Here is a 20,447-nt window from a genome sequence, read left to right as displayed (position 1 = left end):
CCCCCAAACCCCAGGGGAAATTTTTTAGAGGGGGAATCAGGCATATTGTGAATTCACCGTCCTTCATTCCGAAAATCGTATTTTTTGGTGGCCCCCGAAAACACCCCCAAGTTTTTGCGGAACCTCGAAGATTTGCCCGTCCTCACGCCCCCCAACATTTGCCTGGTTTGCCGCCCCAAAATGGTTTTTCCCTTCTTGGGGGGAAGGCCTAGAGAACATCCTTTCGGTTTTAAACCCTTTTTAGAAAGAACTGCTCAATACCAATTAGAAACTATGCTCCACCAAAACAGGGGGGGCCCCTTTTCACCGCCCTTACGCTTAAAAGAAAAGACACAGGATATTGGGGAAAACTTTTTTGGGGATTAAAACCCTACTATGTGGGATTTAACCCCTAACGAGCAACTTTCGATTAAAACCTTTTCTTGAATCTAGGAATTAACCTTTTAACCTACCCAAAATCCCTTTTTAAAGCTCACCCCTTTTCACCTCACCCAAGACTTAACAAAGTTTAGCCAAACCAACTAATACACCTTGACTATCTTTAGACAAGTGTACCACTCAAAAGCTTGTGAAGATAAACTTCCTACAAACAACTTTTGAGAATTCAGAATACCTACACAACAACTTTCTTTAGAGAAGAGTAGGTTTATAATTTATAGAGCAAAAGACAAAGGCTCAACAAAATTAAGGACCTAAAACATCTTCACTTGTAAGGAGTAGGTCCTGCAGTTTGTTGTAGCTTTGCACTTGGAGGTACTTGAAGAACTCTGTGTTGGCTGCTTTTCAGAATGGTGAAATTTTGTTTTTTCAAGGCTCACATAAGACCTTGTAACATGTTGCTTATATACTAGGGAAACATGAAAACTGAAATAGAGACAACTCATCTTTATGTTTGACCTTTAATCCGCCGCGCATAACATTCTTACACACAAGGGATTTACCAGGGCAACAGGATCGTTGGACTAAGTTGTACAGAGAACGAGATGAAGACGCCTCTCGCTTCTCGTTCTTCACGGTTTGACCGTCATCAAAACATAGAACGTATCATATCTTATCAACACCAAAGGGTGTATTATATTATACCACCACCGCCATGAGATGACTTATCCTTGTATAGCTTATACATGGATAAAAAACTAAAATGACAAAACTAGCTGTTTTGTTCCAAGAAACCTGTAAAGGCCAAGCATCCAAGGGTATAATTATAACAAAATATTTTTTTTAGTTTTAAAAATAAATAACTATTCAAATGCAATCTTTTTTGTCCAATTTTATTGCAATAAACCAAACACCCAACAAAAAACAATTCTTGAATTACTAATCCCCCCATCACTAGTCTCTGCATTACTAATCCATGTATAACTTGTTGAACCAAACGACCCCATAATGTTTGTGACTAACGCTGTTATTGAAAATTTATGGGTTCGTAAGTCAATGTTTCCTGTGTCATAACTACACCCTGTTACCGAAAATTTTACTTTAGCTATGAAAAGAATTTTTGAAAGAAAATCCATTCTCTTTGCCTTTCGTATGATAGGTCGAGGCGGCAAAATTTCGTATCAATAGGAGACTAGAGTGTTTCTATTTGAATTGAAAATTTGTAATGAATTGAAAAAAGTTTGAGTATAACAATCTTTTGTTATTTGCTGAATCTCTTAAAAAATGTGTGAGAACGTATTTGCCAAATTTCAAATTTGAAATGAATAAGAGGGGAGTTCAAGTATAGTTATTATGTTGATATTCTTCTATCCTAATTTCTTCTCATTTTTCACTTATCGGCTCTATATGACTGATTTGGGTAACTATTTGTTCTTGTTTTTGTACAGTTAAATCAGATGAGAATAATCTTTCTTTTGGAAAATACAATTATGACAAACTATAATGCAAACTACTTTAGCCTAAGCAATAGAGATCTTCCTATTGATACTAGCACTAGTGGGATTGGCTCCCTAAGAAAAAGAATTACACTAGATCTTGGCAATGGCACTCCAATAAGCTCAGCAGGGGAGCATGGTCCCTAGTCTCGTTTTTGCCGAGCCTGATTCTCTATGGCATGGACGTCTTTGATTGGATTTAGATTAAATAAGTACATCATGTTAGAATTGAGCAATTATATGGCTCGGAACCTTGTCGCGCCTAGAGCCCGGGAAGCTCTAAAGGTAAACTCAAGTCGAAAACACTGTGGGGGTTCTCAAGCTTTAGAGAGGAGACAGTTTTGCCGTTGTTAGATTGTACGGCAACGTGAGCTAACGTCAACAGAAAAGAGAAGAAAACGGAAGGCTTTATTCAAAATCTATGGTCCTAGATTTACAATTGTGTGAATCTGGTTTTGGTGCAACATCAAGAGCTGATCAAATTGGTGTATTTCTGAAGGGGTGGGGGATTTATCATCGATTACCTATAGCGCTCGAAAAAGTTTGTCATTTTAGGTTTATCCAAATTTCTCCTCCAGTATATATCTCTGTTAGTTCTGAGGGATCTGAATTGTTCTACACCAAATGTCTTCCAATAACTATTTACAATTCCAATCTACTAAAGTTCTCCAAACAGACTAGCATATCTGTTATAATCTATCAAGATTTAGGCTTCAATCATTCTTCTTCGAGGAGATTTTACTCTGTATACATGTTCTTCCCCAGTGCATTTATCTACTTTAATGATCCAATGTCCTCTATTTTCCGTTCCCTGATCAGTACCCTTTTTGGCCTTTGCAGCTACTCTGGTCAGCAACAGCCCTTCTCCTATAGGCAACAATTGTGTCCGCAAAGGGCTGCTCCTCCACGACTCCTTACGAAAAGCATTGTACCCCAAAATAATGGCACTTTTATCCCTTCTGCTTTTTTGCAACGATCCAAGAATTTCCTCATGATTTTGAATATTACAATCCACAGCTATGAAATCAGCATCTTTGTAGTAATTTGGCAGCAGCATCTGTAGAGTATGAGTGTTCGCAACAACAAACTCAAGGTGACTAGAATTCGTGTGTAGAGCCATTTTGGAGAGATGTAATTCTTCTATGCCCCGGAGGATGCAAATGACTCGTCCTCCGGTTTGTTGAGCTGCAGCCACCAGGGCAAGGGGGTAGAATCTGCAACATCGGCGCATGCAACCACCATTATTTGTGCATTATTTCCTGCTGCGAGCGCAGAAATGAACTCCGCCCCATTTGGTTCTGTAGCTCTCTTTCCCTGAATCAGAAGTACATAATATTAACAACAAATTCAAGAGAAAAAAAAAAATCATTTCTAAGAAAAATCTAAAACATATACAGTAAAACCTCTCTATAATAGCCATTCTTGTAACAATATTTCACTATAACAACCATGCTTTCGGTGAACTGATCTTTCATGTTATGTTATATTATATGTTCACTATAACAACATTTCACTATAACAGCTAAAAAATTATAGAGAGGTTTGACTGTATCAGATTTCAGATATGGAAGTTTCATCATAGTACTTACCATGTTCATGGTTTTGAGAAAAGCTTTGGTGGCATTTTCAGCAGACCAACAACCCATTTTTCTTTTCCAATTCTTGAAAGAAGCAGTGAGCTAGAGATGTATTCAAGCCGGCTTAGGTTAGTTTGGCGAGGCATCTGTATTTATATACAGGACAGACAGAACCTATGTCCAATTGGCCTTACAAATTATATACTATTATGAATATGATTACGAAATGGTACGGCTTTTTATTTGTTATTCTTGAAATAATTCTCGATCCAGAAATGGAATATTTTAATATGGGAAAATGGTGCTACGTCGCAAGATTTTGAACTTCAATTATTTAATTTGGCTGCATAATTTCAGTCACAAGTTGTTGGCATATAGTAACGTGAAGCCCATGTTATGAATGACCTATGGTGACCTTCCGGGAGACTCAGGGGCGAACCGAGAAGCCTAGATATGAGTTCGGCCGAACTCAGTAGCTTTTGCTCAAACCGTGTATTTGTGTTAAGAAAAATTCACTAAATATGTACAACTTGGTGCACCGAGCTGTCCTTTTTTCATGTACAAATACTAGATTTAGACCCCACTTATTATCACTTGAAGTTGTCTTGCTAAAATTCAGAACCCACAAAATTCAAATCTTGACTTGCCTTTGCGGAGACTAACTGCATTAACAAATACAAAAACACAAAAGCATGACGAGGATTCTCCTTTAATCTACTACATCTCAGATGCAAAAGCTAGCTGCGGAAAAATTCTGCTCAATCTTAGCTGTTGTGTACATTGAGGGGGTGACAGTTGAAACTTGCTTCACTAAGCTGTATTAGCATGTTTTAAGGGACAAACAGTGTGCTAAACGCTTAACCAAAACAGGGTTCCTTTGTTTCAATAGCTGTCTGGTGTGAAGACTCAAGATTGTATTTTTATGTTGCTGGGTTTACGGATAAGTATGCTGGGATTGTAGTACCATCCAATTAAAGTAAGGAGCTTACAAATGTTGCCTTGTATATGGGACTTTTCGTTCTTTCAAAAACAGAAACAAGTGTTTATTTTGGAGAATATAGTGTTTTGGCCAATTCTTTTGGAAAAATTAAGAGCTTGATTGGCTAGCGAAAAAAATAGTAGTTGATAAGTATCAAATACTTAAAATACTTTTAAGTGTTGAAAGTGATTTTATAAATAAGCAGTTATATGTTTGGGTAAAAATGTTGAAAGTTAAAACTGATAAAAATAATGATGCATTTTGTTAAAATGACTAATAAGTCCTTGAAGTCATTTACAAAAATCATAAATAAAAAAGTATCTATACAAGGAGCAGAAACGCCGGAAATGGAATGCAGAGAGAATTAAAAATTTATTTTGGAATACTCCCTCTTTCTCAATTTATGTGGCACATTTCCCTTTTTAGTCTGTCCCGAAAAGAATGTCACATTTATATATTTAGAAACAATTTAATTTTATGAGATGATTTACAGTCACACAAATAGTCAATGCTTGTTTTGGACGACAATTTTCAAAAGTCTTCATTTTTTTTCTTAAACTCCGTGCTTAGTCAAATGGTGTCACATAATTGGGACGGAGGGAGTAGTATTTATGAGAATTTAAAAAGATATTAGGGATAAAATAGTAAAATACTTGATTAAAGCACAAATGATTATCAGCGGAAAAACATAAATTGAAATTATTGACTTATGATTTTTGATTGATTTTGGCCTGTACGCACATAACGTATAAGCACTTTTTGGATTTTTACAAACACATAGATAAGTTGAAATAAGCTAATCTGACCAACTTATAAGATACCCAAACATCCCTAAGTGATTATGAGTTGAAGTAGAAATAGTTTTTCAATTTCTTCTTGAAAGCAAAAGGAGAAGTATAAATATTCTATCCCTTACTGGATTATATAAGTTAGGGGTGGCGATTGAGTAGTTCAGATCGGATATAAAAACATTCTGTTTGAATTTTTAATTTATGAATTCAAGAAATTACAATTCAAATAAAGAAAGTTCAATCCAAATAATTTATGATTTGATCGATTCTTTTTAAATTTTGATTTTGGATTAATGAGTTTGATTATTTCGTATTTTAATTTTGAGCTTATACGTTGAGTTGTTGCTTCTTCTTTAAATAAAGCATTCATGTTAAACCGTATTAAAAATTCTTAATTCTCACTATAATTATTAAAATAAAGTATTCACGCAAGCAATGAAACTATTATCAAGGAAATTCCTAGCAATATAAGTATTAAGGCTTCAAAATCAACAAATTCAAACATAGTAAAGCATATCCAAATGAAAAGTATTCAAATAACCAGAAGAAAAACTAAAATATAGTTATCTTGAAAATAAACAGTCCAAACATAGTAAAATTATGTCCAAATAAATCATACTAGTACATAGTTTATGTTCATGTCAAATACCACTCAATTCTTATAGATTTGTGTGATTTAAACAACAATCAATATATTTCCTTAAGGATCCAATGCTACAATATCAAACGAAAAAGAAAAACATGGTCATAATGAATATATCTCAATTTACATTATCCATTAGCCTAAAAGAATATATTGATTCATTTTGTAAGATATTAAACATAGTATTATTTATATGGACTTATATTTAACGGGTTAAAATGAGTTTAAGGTATAAAAATTTCGGTCAAAATTCCAATTCCGAAATCCATAAACCAAAATTTTGGAATATTAAATTCGAAATCCAACATGTATCCAAAAATCCAAAAAAAGAAAAAAAATCAGATTTTTGCTTTTTTTTTTTTTTCTTCCAAAATGTCCACCCCTAATTACACCGCAATTCTCTCTCCTATCTCCTCTCAACGTTAGATCAGCTAATGGCCTTGGTTAATTATATTTATATTAATTTAAATATTTGATGTATTTTGTAATTTTACTTTTTGCATTTATATCAAATAATATTAAAATTTTGAATTAAGTTCTTTTATGATAAATTCTTAAAATGATTTATTAATTTAAATAATACCAATTATAAAGTGAATTTTTGTGCGTACTTCTAGTAATTTGACACTCCAAAATACTATTTGAAAAAAAGGAGTAAACCAATGTATTTTTCTAATACTAATACAAATATTTCTCAAGTGATTTAGCTTAATATAAGATGCTATTCTCTCAAAGTACCCTTTGAAAACAAAAATGCTTCTTAAAGTAAAGAGAGCTTGGCCTAAGAGACCCTTAATTCTTCGGGGGGCTTTTGTACTCCACTTTAGAGACCGTAAGCAAGTACCGAATTGGATTAAATTCACTAAAACTGTAAGTTTCGAACCCTAGGCCTCCATATTGTAAAGTTGGAACACTAGTACTCGGTTCATCTTTTCAAATAGTGATAAAATCAAGACAGAGAAGACCCATGGATTCCTAATGCCACTGGTTTTATCGAACTACTGCTTCTCATAATTTGGATTTAAATGTGTGTGATCTTATTAATGTAGAATTCCAGATTTGGAAGAGGGATGAATTGAATAGACTTTTGTATACATGGAAAAATATAGCTTGACACGTGGCACGATGAAAGAGGAACACGTGGCAAATGGAGTCGAGCAATATTGTGATCGGGAAAAGCGACTCCGTGAGAGATCGGATCATATATTACAAAGCAGTTGGTACGGGTCATTTAAAGAGAATTAAGGTTACATAATCGGTCCGGATTCGAAGTTGACGTTATGTTTCTGCATTAAAAATAGCATTTATTGATTATTATTACTCATTACTAGGATAAATTTACAACTCAAGGCCGATGCTTTACAACTATAAAAGGAGTTCAAAAACTCAATGTAAGGGCATCGAAAAACATTTACTTACACCCATCTTATATAATTCAGTCTCTATTTCAAAGCAAAATTGATCTACTATTATTCCTTTGTTCCGGATTAATATTTAATCTTCAAGACTAAGTGTCCAAGTGTTCCACCAGAGGAAAACTTATTAAACGATTCTCTCCGAGGCTCATTCGGCCCAGGCTTAAATATCGCTTTCTTATCTTATATTTACATGATTCCATTACTTTGTCACTTATTATCTTTTCTTGCTTATAACAAATCAACTTACGTATCCTTTAAACCACTAACAAATTTAACTATACCTTTTTTGGGGTAAACAACTTTTTTGTTTGAATGATGCTAATCTTTGTTTTGACTATTCCTTTATCTACTACAGGTTCTAGAGATAAATTAATTTGGCACTTTACTAATCTACTACAGTTTCTAGGGATAAATTAATTTGGTGTTTATGAGGTTAGATCGGGTTATCACCTTGCAAAAAATTTAAGCAAGCAAGGGGACACTAGTGGTAATATTGCTCAATCTAGTAGTCATGCTTTTCCTAAAGCTTTTGGGATTTTCTATGGGCAATGAGTATAAAAATAAACATAAACATTTTCTAAGAAGGTGTGTCCTAAATACCTTACCATTAAACAATATTATTAGAAAACGAATGTATCATGTGAGTAGTGTTTGTAAGAGATGTGGATTAGAAGATGAAACTATGGAACACATGCTTTTTAAGTGTCATGATTCTCAAATAATTTGAAAAATGAGCCCTATTAATTGGAATGATCTTGACAACATTACCGACCTTTTTTTTTTTTTTTTTTTGTGGTGGAATGATAAGATTACTATGGCAAAAAAAATAATAATCTAATTCTGTTAGTGTTCTGAATTTGTCAGTAATAATAATGTGGCACATATGGAAGTCTAGAAATGCCTGGTGTTTTAATAATAAATTAACTGATCCTTCAGACATAGTGACAAAAGCTTTATTTAAGTATAATGAGTTTCTTGAAGTAACATATGTTGACTCCTCAAATGGTAATTTACAAGAGAATTATGAATATCAACTAATAGTGCCTGGAGATGGGATTTGTTTATTCATTGATGCAGGGTTACAAGTTTGTTCAAAGAAGGCTAGCATTGGTTTGGTTGTTATGGATAGCAAGGGTGTTTTGCTTCATGCCCATGGATCCCCGATTTAGTTTGTTAGGAAGTCTATGATTCTTTGAAGTATTTGCAATTATAAAAGCAGTGGAACAAGTGTTAAAACATGGATGGAAACTTTATGTCTTCTCTAATGCGAAAGATGTTAAGGGATATTTTGAAGAAAAATGTGACGGCTAATTGGGACGTGGATGTAGCTTGTGAAGATATATGAAACATGTCTTCATGTCTAGATCGTGTTGTGTTTTTACATATTCCTAGAAGATTTAATGTGGTTGCTCATAACTTAGCTAAGTTTGCAATTTCTTTGTTGAACGAATTTTCTTGGGAAGCAATATTTGCAAGTTGGATTATGAATGATGTTGTATGCTCCTTTGGACATATCATGTTTGATGAATTACAGAATATGGCTCATTAATAATAATGAGAGTGTGTGCTTAAGCAGGTAGTTAGGAAGGTTGTTAGAAAGGTTAATACTCAGTTAGTTAAGTCATGTGCAGATCATGTGACTAGTGGGGTCGGTGGGTGAGTATAAATATCACATTGTAAGCCATCGTGGCATTCAATTTGAATCAATGAAATTAGCAAGTCTATTATTTCTCTCTCTGCACAAAAATATCTTGATCTCAATTCCTTGATTACATTCAATGATTGATAAATTTTTTTGCATCAATCAACGCAAAATCATCATGGTATCAGTTTCTTCTGTTTGATTTCGAAGAAGAATTAATAAAATAAAAAAAAAATCAAAAATAACTCAAAATCGCCATTGTTGAACTTGCAGAGATCGCAACAATGGTGGAAACAAGTAATGCAACTTCAGCAACAGTAGTAGAAAGTGTAGATAACAATGATCCTTTATTTTTGCAAAACACTGATATTCCAGTGTGCGCTAGTACCGATGTGATGCTTGGTCATGAAAACTATAATTTGTGGAGTAGATCAATGCGTTTAGCTTTGTTAATCAAAAATAAGCTAGGTTTTGTGGATGGAACATGCCTTAGGAGTACATATAAAGGAACTAGGGAAATACAATGGGATCGATGTGATGCTGTAGTACTATCTTGGATTAGTGCAACTGTAGCATCAGAATTGAGGAAAAGTATATGAGGAATTTGAGAATCTTTGCAATTTTTAGTAGGGTTGAATGAGACTTTTGGACAAGTGAGAAGTGCTATCCTGCTTAGAACACCTGAACCTGATGTGAATGAGGCCTTTGCTATGGTTGCTCAGGAAGATAGTCAAAGGAAATTAGGTGCTAGTGATAATGGTCCTGGTAAGGAAGTGTTAACCATGTTAGCAGGAAAGAGTCAAAATTTTCAAAGGAATCAACCATACCATCAAGGAATATGTGAGCATTGTGGTTGTCAAGGGCATCCATCTAATAGATATTACAGGGTGATAGGGTATCCTCCAGACTTTAAGAGAAAAAGAGGAGAAGAGGTTCAGAATAAGAAGAAGCAATAGTATTTGGGAAACCAAGAAAGGAAAATGCAAGGTCAGTATGGAGCAAACAGACCACAGGCACATCAATCATCCTGGGGAGATGAAGGCACTTCTAAACAACAATTTCATGAAGAGAAGCATTTCTCAGAGGATCAATACAATCAATTGGTGGACATGATGAACAAAAATACAACAGAGGAGTGTAAGTCTAACATGGCAGGTATGGTTACTTCATATCAAAATAATTGTAAAGATTTGGAGTGGATAATTGACTCAGGGGCAACACATCACATTACACATCTTAAGGAAGCACTAACTAGTGTGAATTTAGTCAGCAATGAGAAGCTTAGTAAAGTACAAGTTCCTACTGGGAATAGAATACAAATAAAGCATACCGGAACTGCTGAGATTTTAGGGAAGTTCTTGTTGAAAGATGTGTTGCATGTACCAGATTTTAAATTCAACCTGCTTTCAGTGTCAAAGCTAACTAGGCAGTTAAGATGTTCAGTGCTCTTTTATCCTGACCTGTGTGTGCTGCAGGAACTCTTTATTGGGAAAGTGATTGGGATTGGTAGAGAGTCTGAGGGGCTGTACATTCTAAAGAGGCATGCTAGTCCTGTAGTAGGAGCAGTTCAGAAGGCTGATACAAGTTTAAGTAGATGGGATATGAGACTTGGACACACTTTTATTAGCACCTTAAAGAAAATTCGGAGTTGCGAATAAAATGGAGCATGAAAAAACGATATCAAGGCTTGTTTGATATGTCCCGTAGCAAAACAATGCGACGGCCTTTTCTGTCGGTGTCACTAAAACTTCCAAGGTATTAGATCTTCTACACTTAGATGTATGGAGTCTCGCCAAACATCACACATGATAGAAAGCACTATTTTGTCACAATTGTAGACGACTTTAGCAAATACACCTGAATTAGTTTGTTACATTCTAAGGTAAATGTGATAGTTGTGTTGAAAAGCTTTATTCCCATGGTATGTAATCAGCTTGGTCATTCAATAAAAGTGTTAAGATCAGACAATGGGACTGAATTCTTTAATAATCAAGTGCATGAGTTGTTAAATAATCTTAGCATCATAATCAAAGTAGTTGTCCATACACCCCACAACAAAATGGGGTGGTGGAAAGAAAACATAGACATATATTGGAGATGGGAAGAGCACTTAAATTGCAATCTCGGGTTCTGCTTTGGTTTTGGGGAGAATGCATTAAAAAAACGAGCGGTGTATTTGATAAATAGAGTTCCTAGTGTTGGTTTACATGACAAGACACCTTATGAACTCTTACATAGGAAGCCTTCTAGTCTGAATCATATAAAGGTGTTTGGATGTTTGAGTTTTACATCTGTGTTACCTAAAGGAGACAAATTTGCTTTGCGAGCAAGACACAAGGTTTACTAGGCTTCTCGAAACACAGAAAGTGTACAGGTTGTTCAACTTGGACTCTAGGACCTTCTTTGTGAGTAGGGATGTGGTCTTTAAGAAGCATTTGTTTCCTTTCAAGGATAAGCATCCATCAATGATGAAAGAAACACCAGCTTCCACTATCCTACCCTCCTCATTGAGTTTAGATGTGGGGTGTTTCTTACCAGAAGATAATACACCAGCTCCAACTGAGGATCATGTTTAAGAAATGCCATCTGAGGATCATGTTCAAGAAATGCCAGAAGAAAGTCCACAAATTCCTTTATCTGAGGAAGAACAGGTGGAAACTACAGTGGTGAATGCACCCACTGAAGACCAGAATCTTTGAGTGGTCTGCACCTCCTCAAGTATCATCCAAAAGGAGTGGCAGATCTGTGAAGCCTCCCATATGGATAAAAGATTACATTATGCCCACTAAGCCTAGTTTGTATCCTATTGCAGACACAATTTTCTATGAACACTTATCTAATAATTACAAAACATATCTAAGCTGTTTTTCAGCCTTGACTGAGCCTTACTCCTATAAAGAGGCATCACAAGACTCTCAATGGAGAGATGCAATGCAGAAGGAAATTCAGGCCTTAGAAGAGAATGGAACATGGGTGGTGTCTGATTTGCCTGCTGGAAAAAGGGCCATAGGTTCAAATGGGTCTATAAAATCAAGTACAAAGCATCAGGTGAGGTGGAGAGATATAAGGCAAGGTTAGTAGTAAAGGGATACAATCAGAAGGAGGGGTTGGACTACCATGAAACTTTCTCACCAGTAGCCAAAATGGTGATTGTGAGAACAGTTGTCAGTGTAGCAGCCTCTCAAGGTTGGAATTTAGTACAGATGGATGTAAATAATGCTTTCCTGCAGGGTGATTTGTTTGAAGATGTGTTCATGGAATTGCCTCTGGGATTTCATAGGCAAAGGGAGAACAAAGTGTGCAAATTATTAAAGTCACTATATGGGCTTAAACAAGCCTCAAGGCAATGGAATATTAAACTCACTGATGCTTTACTTGGTGCTGGGTACAAACAAAGTGTGTATGACACTTCTTTGTTCACTAAGAGAAAGGGTGGAAGTCTGGTGGTCATTTTGGTATATGTTGATGATTTACTAATAACAGGAGACAACTTGCAAATGATTGAAGCAGCCAAAGGGACATTGAATCAACACTTCAAAATGAAGGACCTAGGAAACCTTAAATATTTCCTTGGAATTGAGGCGTTAAAGTCTAGACATGGCATGTTGCTTAACCAGAGGAAATATGCCTTGCAATTAATCTCAGATGTAGGACTGAGTGGTGCCAAAACTGTCAGCACACCAATGGAGCCTAATCTCAGACTTACAAGCCTTGAATATGATCAATATTTAGCTGCAGAGACTGCCAGGAATGATAGGAAAGAAGGAAATACAAGTCACAAGAAGGAGAATGTAGAAGATCCTGAATTGACAGACATCACTTGCTATCAAAAGTTAGTTGGTAAGTTGCTCTACTTAACCATCACTAGACCTGATATTTGTTTTGGTGTACAAGTCCTGAACCAATTCATGCAACACCCCAAGTTGTCATACTGGGAAGCAGCATTGAGAATTGTTAAATACATTAAGAGGGCACCAGGAATAGGACTCTCATTTCCAAGAGGACACACTAATCAGTTAACGACCTTCTATGATTCGGTGGGCTACTTTCCCCAACACGAAGGTGTCTGTTATCGGCTATGTGATCAAGATAGGTGATGCTCTCTCTCTTGGAAATCAAAGAAACGAGCCCTTTGTTAGCGAGTTCGAGTTAATTTGAGGCTGAATATAGAAGCGTGGCCTCAGCTGTGTCAGAGGTCATTTGGCTCACAGGATTGTTGGAAGAACTTGGAATTGAACTACAGAAGCCTATTACTTTGTTTTGTGACAGTAAGTCAGCAATTCAAATTGCAGGGAATCCCATGTTCCATGAAAGAACTAAACATATTGAAATAGACTGTCACTTCATAAGGGAGAAGGTCAAAAGTACTGATCAAACCTCGATATTGAACACTACGTTGCGGTGACATATTGACAAAGGGACTTGGAGTTGGGCAACATCAGCAGTTATTGAGCAAGCTTGGAGTGTTAGATATTTTTATCCCTCCAGCTTGAAGGGGAGTGATGAATTACAAAATATGGCTCATTAATAATAATGAGAGTGTGTGCTTAAGTAGGTAGTTAGGAAGGTTGTTAGAAAGGTTAATACTCAGTTAGTTAAGTCATGTGCAGATCATGTGACTAGTAGGGTCGGTGGAGTGAGTATAAATATCACATTGTAAGCCATCTGTGGCATTCAACTGAATCAATGAAATTAGCAAGTCTATTATTTCTCTCTCTACTCACAAAATATCTTCTGATCTCAATTCCTTGATTATATTCAATGATTCAATAAATTTCCGCTGCAAATCACTGCAAAAGCATCAATGTTCTTGATGAATCAATAAGATGAAGATTTCTGTTGGAAAAAAGAAGTATTTGGGATATGTGCATCACATTAAGTAGCAGTTTGAAGACATTAAAAAAAAGTCTTATCAAAGATAAAAAATGATTTAAAGCAGTAGCATTTCTTTTTGGCTTAACTAAAGCAGTAGAATTATATAATGCGCCAATTGAATATCTTAAGTAACTTTAAACATGACAATTATTGTCAAAGAAGACATAGGAGTGATTATTGGCATCTAATATATCTAACGCCACAATTAGCTGAAGCGACATCACATAGCCGTGCACCTTTGCCAGCTCGAAATGTTGATTACTCTAGGCATATTCAAGACTCAAGAACATGAAAGTTCTAATAAAGAAATGCAAAGACCACAAGCACAAGCTATATATCTAAATGGTATTTAATTGCTAACCCAAACTGGACAGAATACAGAAAAGTTCAACCAAGCGGTACTCAACCACACTAATTGAGGCAGCTCGGTGTATAAAGCTTGTTATATCTGTAGAATTTACGCGGTAGCCTTCTGAATGCTGGTTTTTAATTTTTTACCATGTTAAGAAAAGTTATAATTTCCGTCAAGAATTTCTCCTCTTCCTTCACCTTCTTCTTCTTCTTCTCCATTTTCTTCATATGTGCAGTAAAAAATTGAAGAGTTATTGCTTATTTGTAATTATTCTGGATTGGTTTTGGTTAAAGAAACTTGAAATACACCATTATTTTTTATTGGAAATAACACCATTATTAAATTTTATTGAGCTTCTTTGTAGAAAAAAAGTAAGTCTACTGATTTTTTAAGGTTTGAATTGAATCTAACAATTAAAAATTGTTGGGACACATTACAAAGTTGAATATTAATTTTGGAGTTTATTCGAACAAATTTTGAAGCAAAAATGTATTACTAAAATTTTGACACAATGTGTTATGGTGATCGTTAGAATTTCTGGCTACATCCTGACGAATCACCACGATTTTCAGCCACAAATACTGTAAGATCTTGACGATTCATCGGAATTTGTGGCCAAAATCTTGACAATCACCATAATTTGCTGTTAAGGCAAGTTTTGTTGAAATTCTGGCGATTCATCAGGATTTTTGGTCAAAATCCTTATGATTACCATAACTTGATGTTAAGGAAGTCTTGCCAATACAAATAAGAAAATCCCGGCGATCCACTAGAAAGTTAGTTTCGTTTCCAGCAAAATGGCTAGCAAAATGGCTACTTTTTCATTGTTTTTCTTAAAGAAGTCAAATTTTAAATGGTGATGCCAAAAGATTCTATTTGTGCAAATCTTCCGTTATATATTGTACGTGAGTCCAACCCAAAAGGCTATCCTATTAGATGGAAAAAATCACCATCGCTTGATGACAACGAGGTCGTTGGTCACATCCGGCATCTCATTTTATTCCTTTTTTGTTCCGGTTGGTCATGGCTGACACCACCACCATTCTTGTCAATCTAACAATCCATCACTTCGAGTTGCAACCTCAAGCGTTGTCCGATCTACTCTGATATTTTTATAGACTGAATGTGAGTGTCCAACCTAAAATACTAGCCTATTTGGTAGAAGAGCCCGTTCAGCCTATAAACCCAGTAGTATTTTTCTTTCTAATCAATGAGGAACAATTTCTACACAACAAGGCTCACGCCTGAAATAACCACATTGGTTTTATTTTACGCGGTCTACTTTTTTTTTTTTTTTTTTTTTTTTTTACTAAGAGATTGTTTTCACGGCTTGATCTTATGGTTTTCTGATTATACAGCGACGACTCTTACTCTTACGTGCATACTCTCAATTAGTAAACCACACTTATAAGCTATGAAAATAATTATTTTGTATGGATACGAAATGACCCTTGAACGACAATTAGCATAAGAATAGCCGGTAGTTCAGAAGCAGAACAGCTCACTGTTTGGTTTGCCTCTGGATAGGCAAGCAGAGATGTAAGATCCGATCAAGGCGCTTCCTTTGCGAGCTTCTTCTCTAACAGAGAAACAACGTGAATAAATTCTATGTCCCCTGGTCTTTAGAGGCCCCATTATATATTATCTTCTGATTCTGCACTTGTGGTAAGTAATGGAGAAACAGAATTAAACTATTCTTCCCGCACGTTCTCCATGGACCCAATAGGCCACAAAAAGACACTTCTTGGAACTTTCTGCTTATTCTTGTTTATGCTCCTTAACATAAAACGATAGATTTGAGTCAATGCATAATTGTACTAATATGATTACACAAGCTGTGATGTATATATTAGGATGTCATTGGCAGTGTTAACTTAATGGTGAACATATTTCCACCAACTTGTAGTGCCGTTAATGTAGAGAAGTCATACTAGTTTTTCCACCTTGAGCTAAACTAGTCCAAATATATTCTTAACATAGTATGATATTATCTGTTTTGGTTTAAGCCTATAAGATTTTTTCCAAAAGGCTCACACCAATAAAAACATTCATACGCCTTTTACATAGCTTCTCAATCTTTTTCAACTATCAATGTGAGAATTCAACTATCAATGTGGGATTTTGTTCCATACCTACAATCTCCCCCTCACCTAATTCCACGTGGCCCATCACCACAATCCATAAATCTCTGCCTCAAACTAAATTCAAGCGGCCACTACCATGATCCAAAAATCAATTTTCAAGATTCACTGTGTGACACCCATATGATCGAGCATTTATGTCCACCAAATCCTAGAGTTAGCTTTTTCCTATGTGCTTGGGTCTCCGAGCTACCTTTGACATAGTAAAGATAGTAATTAAATCAAGATCCACACCATCACTCGGCTATCTCCATACTCGTCTCATCTAACCATTGACACTTATACTAGTTGCCGGGCTACGTCAGTTCAGAGATATTTTTAACATGACAGGTTATTGTTCAATTTGGGCCAATCTTTTTAACTACCAACATGATACTTCATTGAAAAGATCCAACATCCCTAATAGATACTAGCTATAATGTATCCACAGGCACACGTGTGCACACCGCTGTTATTCATGTGGATGAGTTGCAGATAAGCATCTTCTCACGATCCTGTTTAATTAGCTTAAATACATTCGGTCAACATTGTTGATCGAGTTCATACTAAATTATTGGTTTGGTATTGCTCACCAGATTAGACTTGTATCCCTTTGATTAAGAATGAAAAGTACAAGAACGAAGAAAAATAATAGTCAGCGCAAACCAGAACGCGTAGTTGGTTCATACACAACTTGGTCAAAGCTGGCTGATGTATTATACGAAATGCAGAGTTAATGAAATCGGTAAATAGATATTGAGAGCAAAAAATTATCCAAGTATTTACACCAAAACATATAAATTTACCATGATTAAGTGATCAGACATATTTTCCGTATTCATTTGTTTGATGCAAATATAGGATGTTTGTAAGTTTTTCCCGATAGTTGAGTCCCTTAGCTTGCATGATTTTTCCAAGTCATCATCCGGAATAAAATGAATCGTACCTTGTAGAGACTATATTAATCATGTTAAGCATCTCGAGTTATGACGAGAAAAATTGGATAAATCTATGGGTTGAGTTCTTGAATTAAAGGTGAGATTTGATTTTCCAGGTAATTGGAATTGGGTGTAATTAGGTGTAATTCTATGATTTAGCGCATTTGTTTGACCAAGTAATTACGATTAGGTGGGAATTGGGTGTAAGTCATCATCCGGAATAAAATGTTTATTTTTTTTACTTTAATTTCTTTTTATTTTTTATCTATTATTTTAGTTTTTTTGATTTTTAATTTTTTTTATTTCTATAATTTTAATTTCTTTTTTATTTTTACTTTTGAATTATTTTATTTTTTAAAATGTATTTTTCTTTTTATATTATTTATTATTCATTTTCTTTCTAGTATTTTCTTGTTTATTGTAATTTCGTATTTTTTTATTTTTTTATTTTATTCATTTTATTCTAGCATAACCTTATTATTATCTAATATGTTAAGAATGAGTCATTAACAAATCTCGAGTTATGACATTGTGAATGAGGAAAAATTGGTAATGTTAAATTTGACATAAGAGTATTATGTTGAATTTTTTCTTTTGGATTTTGAATTTAGGTTATATTTCCAATTTTAAGGGTTGAGTTTATTTTTTACATTGTTGGATTTTTTGTGTCAAACATTTGAATAATGTTATGGCATTATATTTATTAATATTATTTTTTTATCAAATATCTAATCCATAAAGTTCTCACAAAAAAAAGTCTTCTTTTAAGTTTTATAATTAAGTAAAATTAAATATTAATTTGAAAAATATATATCAATTATTTTTGTTACAATATTAGTTACAAATATATGATTATTAATTAATATATTTTCAAGAAACAATGTGTTATTAAATAACTAATTTAATATCATTTATAAAGGCAATATTTTTTAAATATTAATTTTAAATTTTTTATAATTAAGTTTTATTTTTAAATTAAGCATTTGTGTAATTATCAATCCAAATTAAAACTTGTAATTACTGCCGTAATTCGTCATGACAAACAGTAATTCAGGTAATTACTACCCTAGTAATTACACCAATTCCAATTACCAGGTGGCTTTCCAAACAGGCCCTAATTAATTAGGAGTAATTCATTAACTGTCCTGCTCCTTATCAACTGAGGTCAGGTGCCAGTGGTTAAATCACTTTCACGTCAACAAAACTCCTCCCTCCGATACCCAAAGTTTAGCAGTAGCATTCAATGGTACAAGATAATTAATGTTCATTTTTTGAGTTTCTCGTTTGTCTAGATAATAGATAAATCTGATCATTAATCTTGGGGACTTCTTAACTCTTCTATTTTCTATTTTGATAACGTATATCTAGATGAGATTCAAAAATCTGCAACTGTTCTGGAACAAAGTGGTCGATAATACATTGTTTTCACAAGGTACTTGGTATAGATCGATGGCTCAATAATTCGATGAAACAACATTTGCATTATGCAAAATGGCAAAGTATATACTAATCAACAGGCTTAATTAATTAATATTGCAGCTATTCACAGTTCAAAATCATATAGCCTACTAAACAGAGAATGCAAATCTCTGCTTAGCATTTGACATAGTGGAAAAATCTTCTTCTCCTAATTAATCTACACTACTAATCTATCACAGAGAGTTCACAAATCAGAGAGCCTAATTAGGCTTCAACTGGCTTTCCCCTGATTCTGAAAACATGTTCTTCCCCTGTGCATTTATCTACTTTCACAATCCACCTACTCTTCTTCCCTGAAACTCCCAAATTTCCTCCTTTTTTCCCCGTTCTATTAGTAGTCACCAACAACCCTTCCCCTATAGGCAACAAATGAGCATTGAAGCTTTGGCATCTCCACGAACCCATACATAGCGCATTGTATCCCAAAACGCTCACGTTTGCTCCCATCATTCGGGCTGTTTGAAGGATGCCTTCGCAGTTGTTGAGGTTGCAATCAATGAGTACGAAATCCGCTTCTCTATAGTCATTCATTAGTAAAGTCTTGGCGTCTCCAATGACAAAGTCAACATGCCTAGCGTTATCGCATAGAGATTCTATTGATGGATTCAGCTTGTCAGCTGATCCAATGATGCAGATGACTCGGCCACCTGTCTGATGGGCTGCAGCCACCAGGGCTAGTGCGGTGGCCGAGTCGGCTGCACCGGCACATGCAACAACCATAAGTTGTGCATTGTTGCCTGCAGCAAGTGCTGAAATGAACTCTGCCATCTCTGGCTCCTTTGCTCTCTTTCCCTGAAAAATACCAGTTGAATCAAAGGTTAGAAAAGGAAAACATTATATTGGAACTTGAAGGTAGAAAACACTAGTACTATGTGTTCATTTTGAAATCAGGAAGTAAAGTGATACTAACCATTTTTATTGCTCTGAGATAGGCCTTTGTAGCATTTTCAGCTGACCAGCAGGCCATTTTTCTTACTATCTTTTTGTGCTTAGAAAACTTGGTTCTGACTCTTGAATGCTTTGGATAATGGATGTGTTTTTAGCTATATATAGCATAAAGAAAAGGAAGTAGTTATGGGCAAGGAGGCAATATAGGGTCCAAGTCCAATAAATGTAGCAGTGTCCTGAGTTGAAGGCAAAACTTGATAAAATTGGCATTTCTTGAAATAAATTAAAGCATTTAACTTTTATATATACATAGACCGTATAAAAAAATGTTCACGTTATGAGTGTAACTTAACCTATTATAGCAAATTATATACCCAGTTATTAGGTTACTAACTCCACTTATCATTACAAGTTACTTATAGTTACTACTATCTTTTAGGAGATCTGATGGTGTAGAAATTCTTTGACATTGTAGGGTTAAAAAGTTAACTTTTTTTTTTTTTTTTTGGTGTAAAAGCTGAGTTCAAATTTTATACACCTCAGTGTAAATAATTTCTTACACCATTAGGTCATCCAAAGGATATCTTTAGGTAAACCTCCAACACATGTGAGTTTTGAATCTTAGAAATAAGATGCCTACTACAACATGTAAATATGACCTGAGAGGGTAAAAATTATTTACGGTGGATGATGAATATCATTTAAACTCATAAAAGTTACTAGTAACTCTTTATAAAATGAGTACGATATATATGTCCATTATTTCGATTACACCGTGCGTGCAATTAAACGATTGCCATTACCCAAATATTCGGCTCTTAGCTGTAGTGTTGTACATCAGGGAGACAAATGAAAATTTTAATGTACAAGT

The 20,447-nt window shown here is 34.8% G+C and overlaps 1 protein-coding gene and 1 pseudogene across 1 annotated transcript; both read right to left on the bottom strand.

Moving 5' to 3' along the window:
- Positions 1 to 2,275: 2,275 nt before the first annotated feature.
- Positions 2,276 to 3,520, bottom strand: LOC132058345 (uncharacterized; annotated as a pseudogene).
- A 15,135-nt stretch (positions 3,521 to 18,655) lies between these two features.
- On the bottom strand, positions 18,656 to 20,216 carry LOC132058344 (uncharacterized). The gene is made up of 2 exons (XM_059450882.1): positions 19,599 to 20,216; positions 18,656 to 19,480 (listed from the first exon to the last, which is right to left on the bottom strand). Exons 1-2 carry the CDS (start codon positions 19,653 to 19,655, stop codon positions 18,893 to 18,895), a joined length of 645 nt encoding a protein of 214 aa, XP_059306865.1. The 5' UTR covers positions 19,656 to 20,216; the 3' UTR covers positions 18,656 to 18,892.
- Positions 20,217 to 20,447: the final 231 nt, after the last annotated feature.

Source organism: Lycium ferocissimum, chromosome 5 (genome assembly GCF_029784015.1).
Source record: "Lycium ferocissimum isolate CSIRO_LF1 chromosome 5, AGI_CSIRO_Lferr_CH_V1, whole genome shotgun sequence".
NCBI lineage: Eukaryota > Viridiplantae > Streptophyta > Magnoliopsida > Solanales > Solanaceae > Lycium > Lycium ferocissimum.
The sequence above is the reverse complement of the archived record's forward strand: the minus strand, read 5'-3'. Positions and strand labels throughout refer to the sequence as shown.

Bases quoted from the DNA above. Each gene is read 5' to 3' on its own strand.
- LOC132058344 (XM_059450882.1), bottom strand. From the start codon at position 19,655: ATGGCCTGCTGGTCAGCTGAAAATGCTACAAAGGCCTATCTCAGAGCA. The intron at 19,481-19,598 runs GTTAGTATCACT...GGTATTTTTCAG, and splicing joins ATCTCAGAGCAATAAAAATG to GGAAAGAGAGCAAAGGAGCC.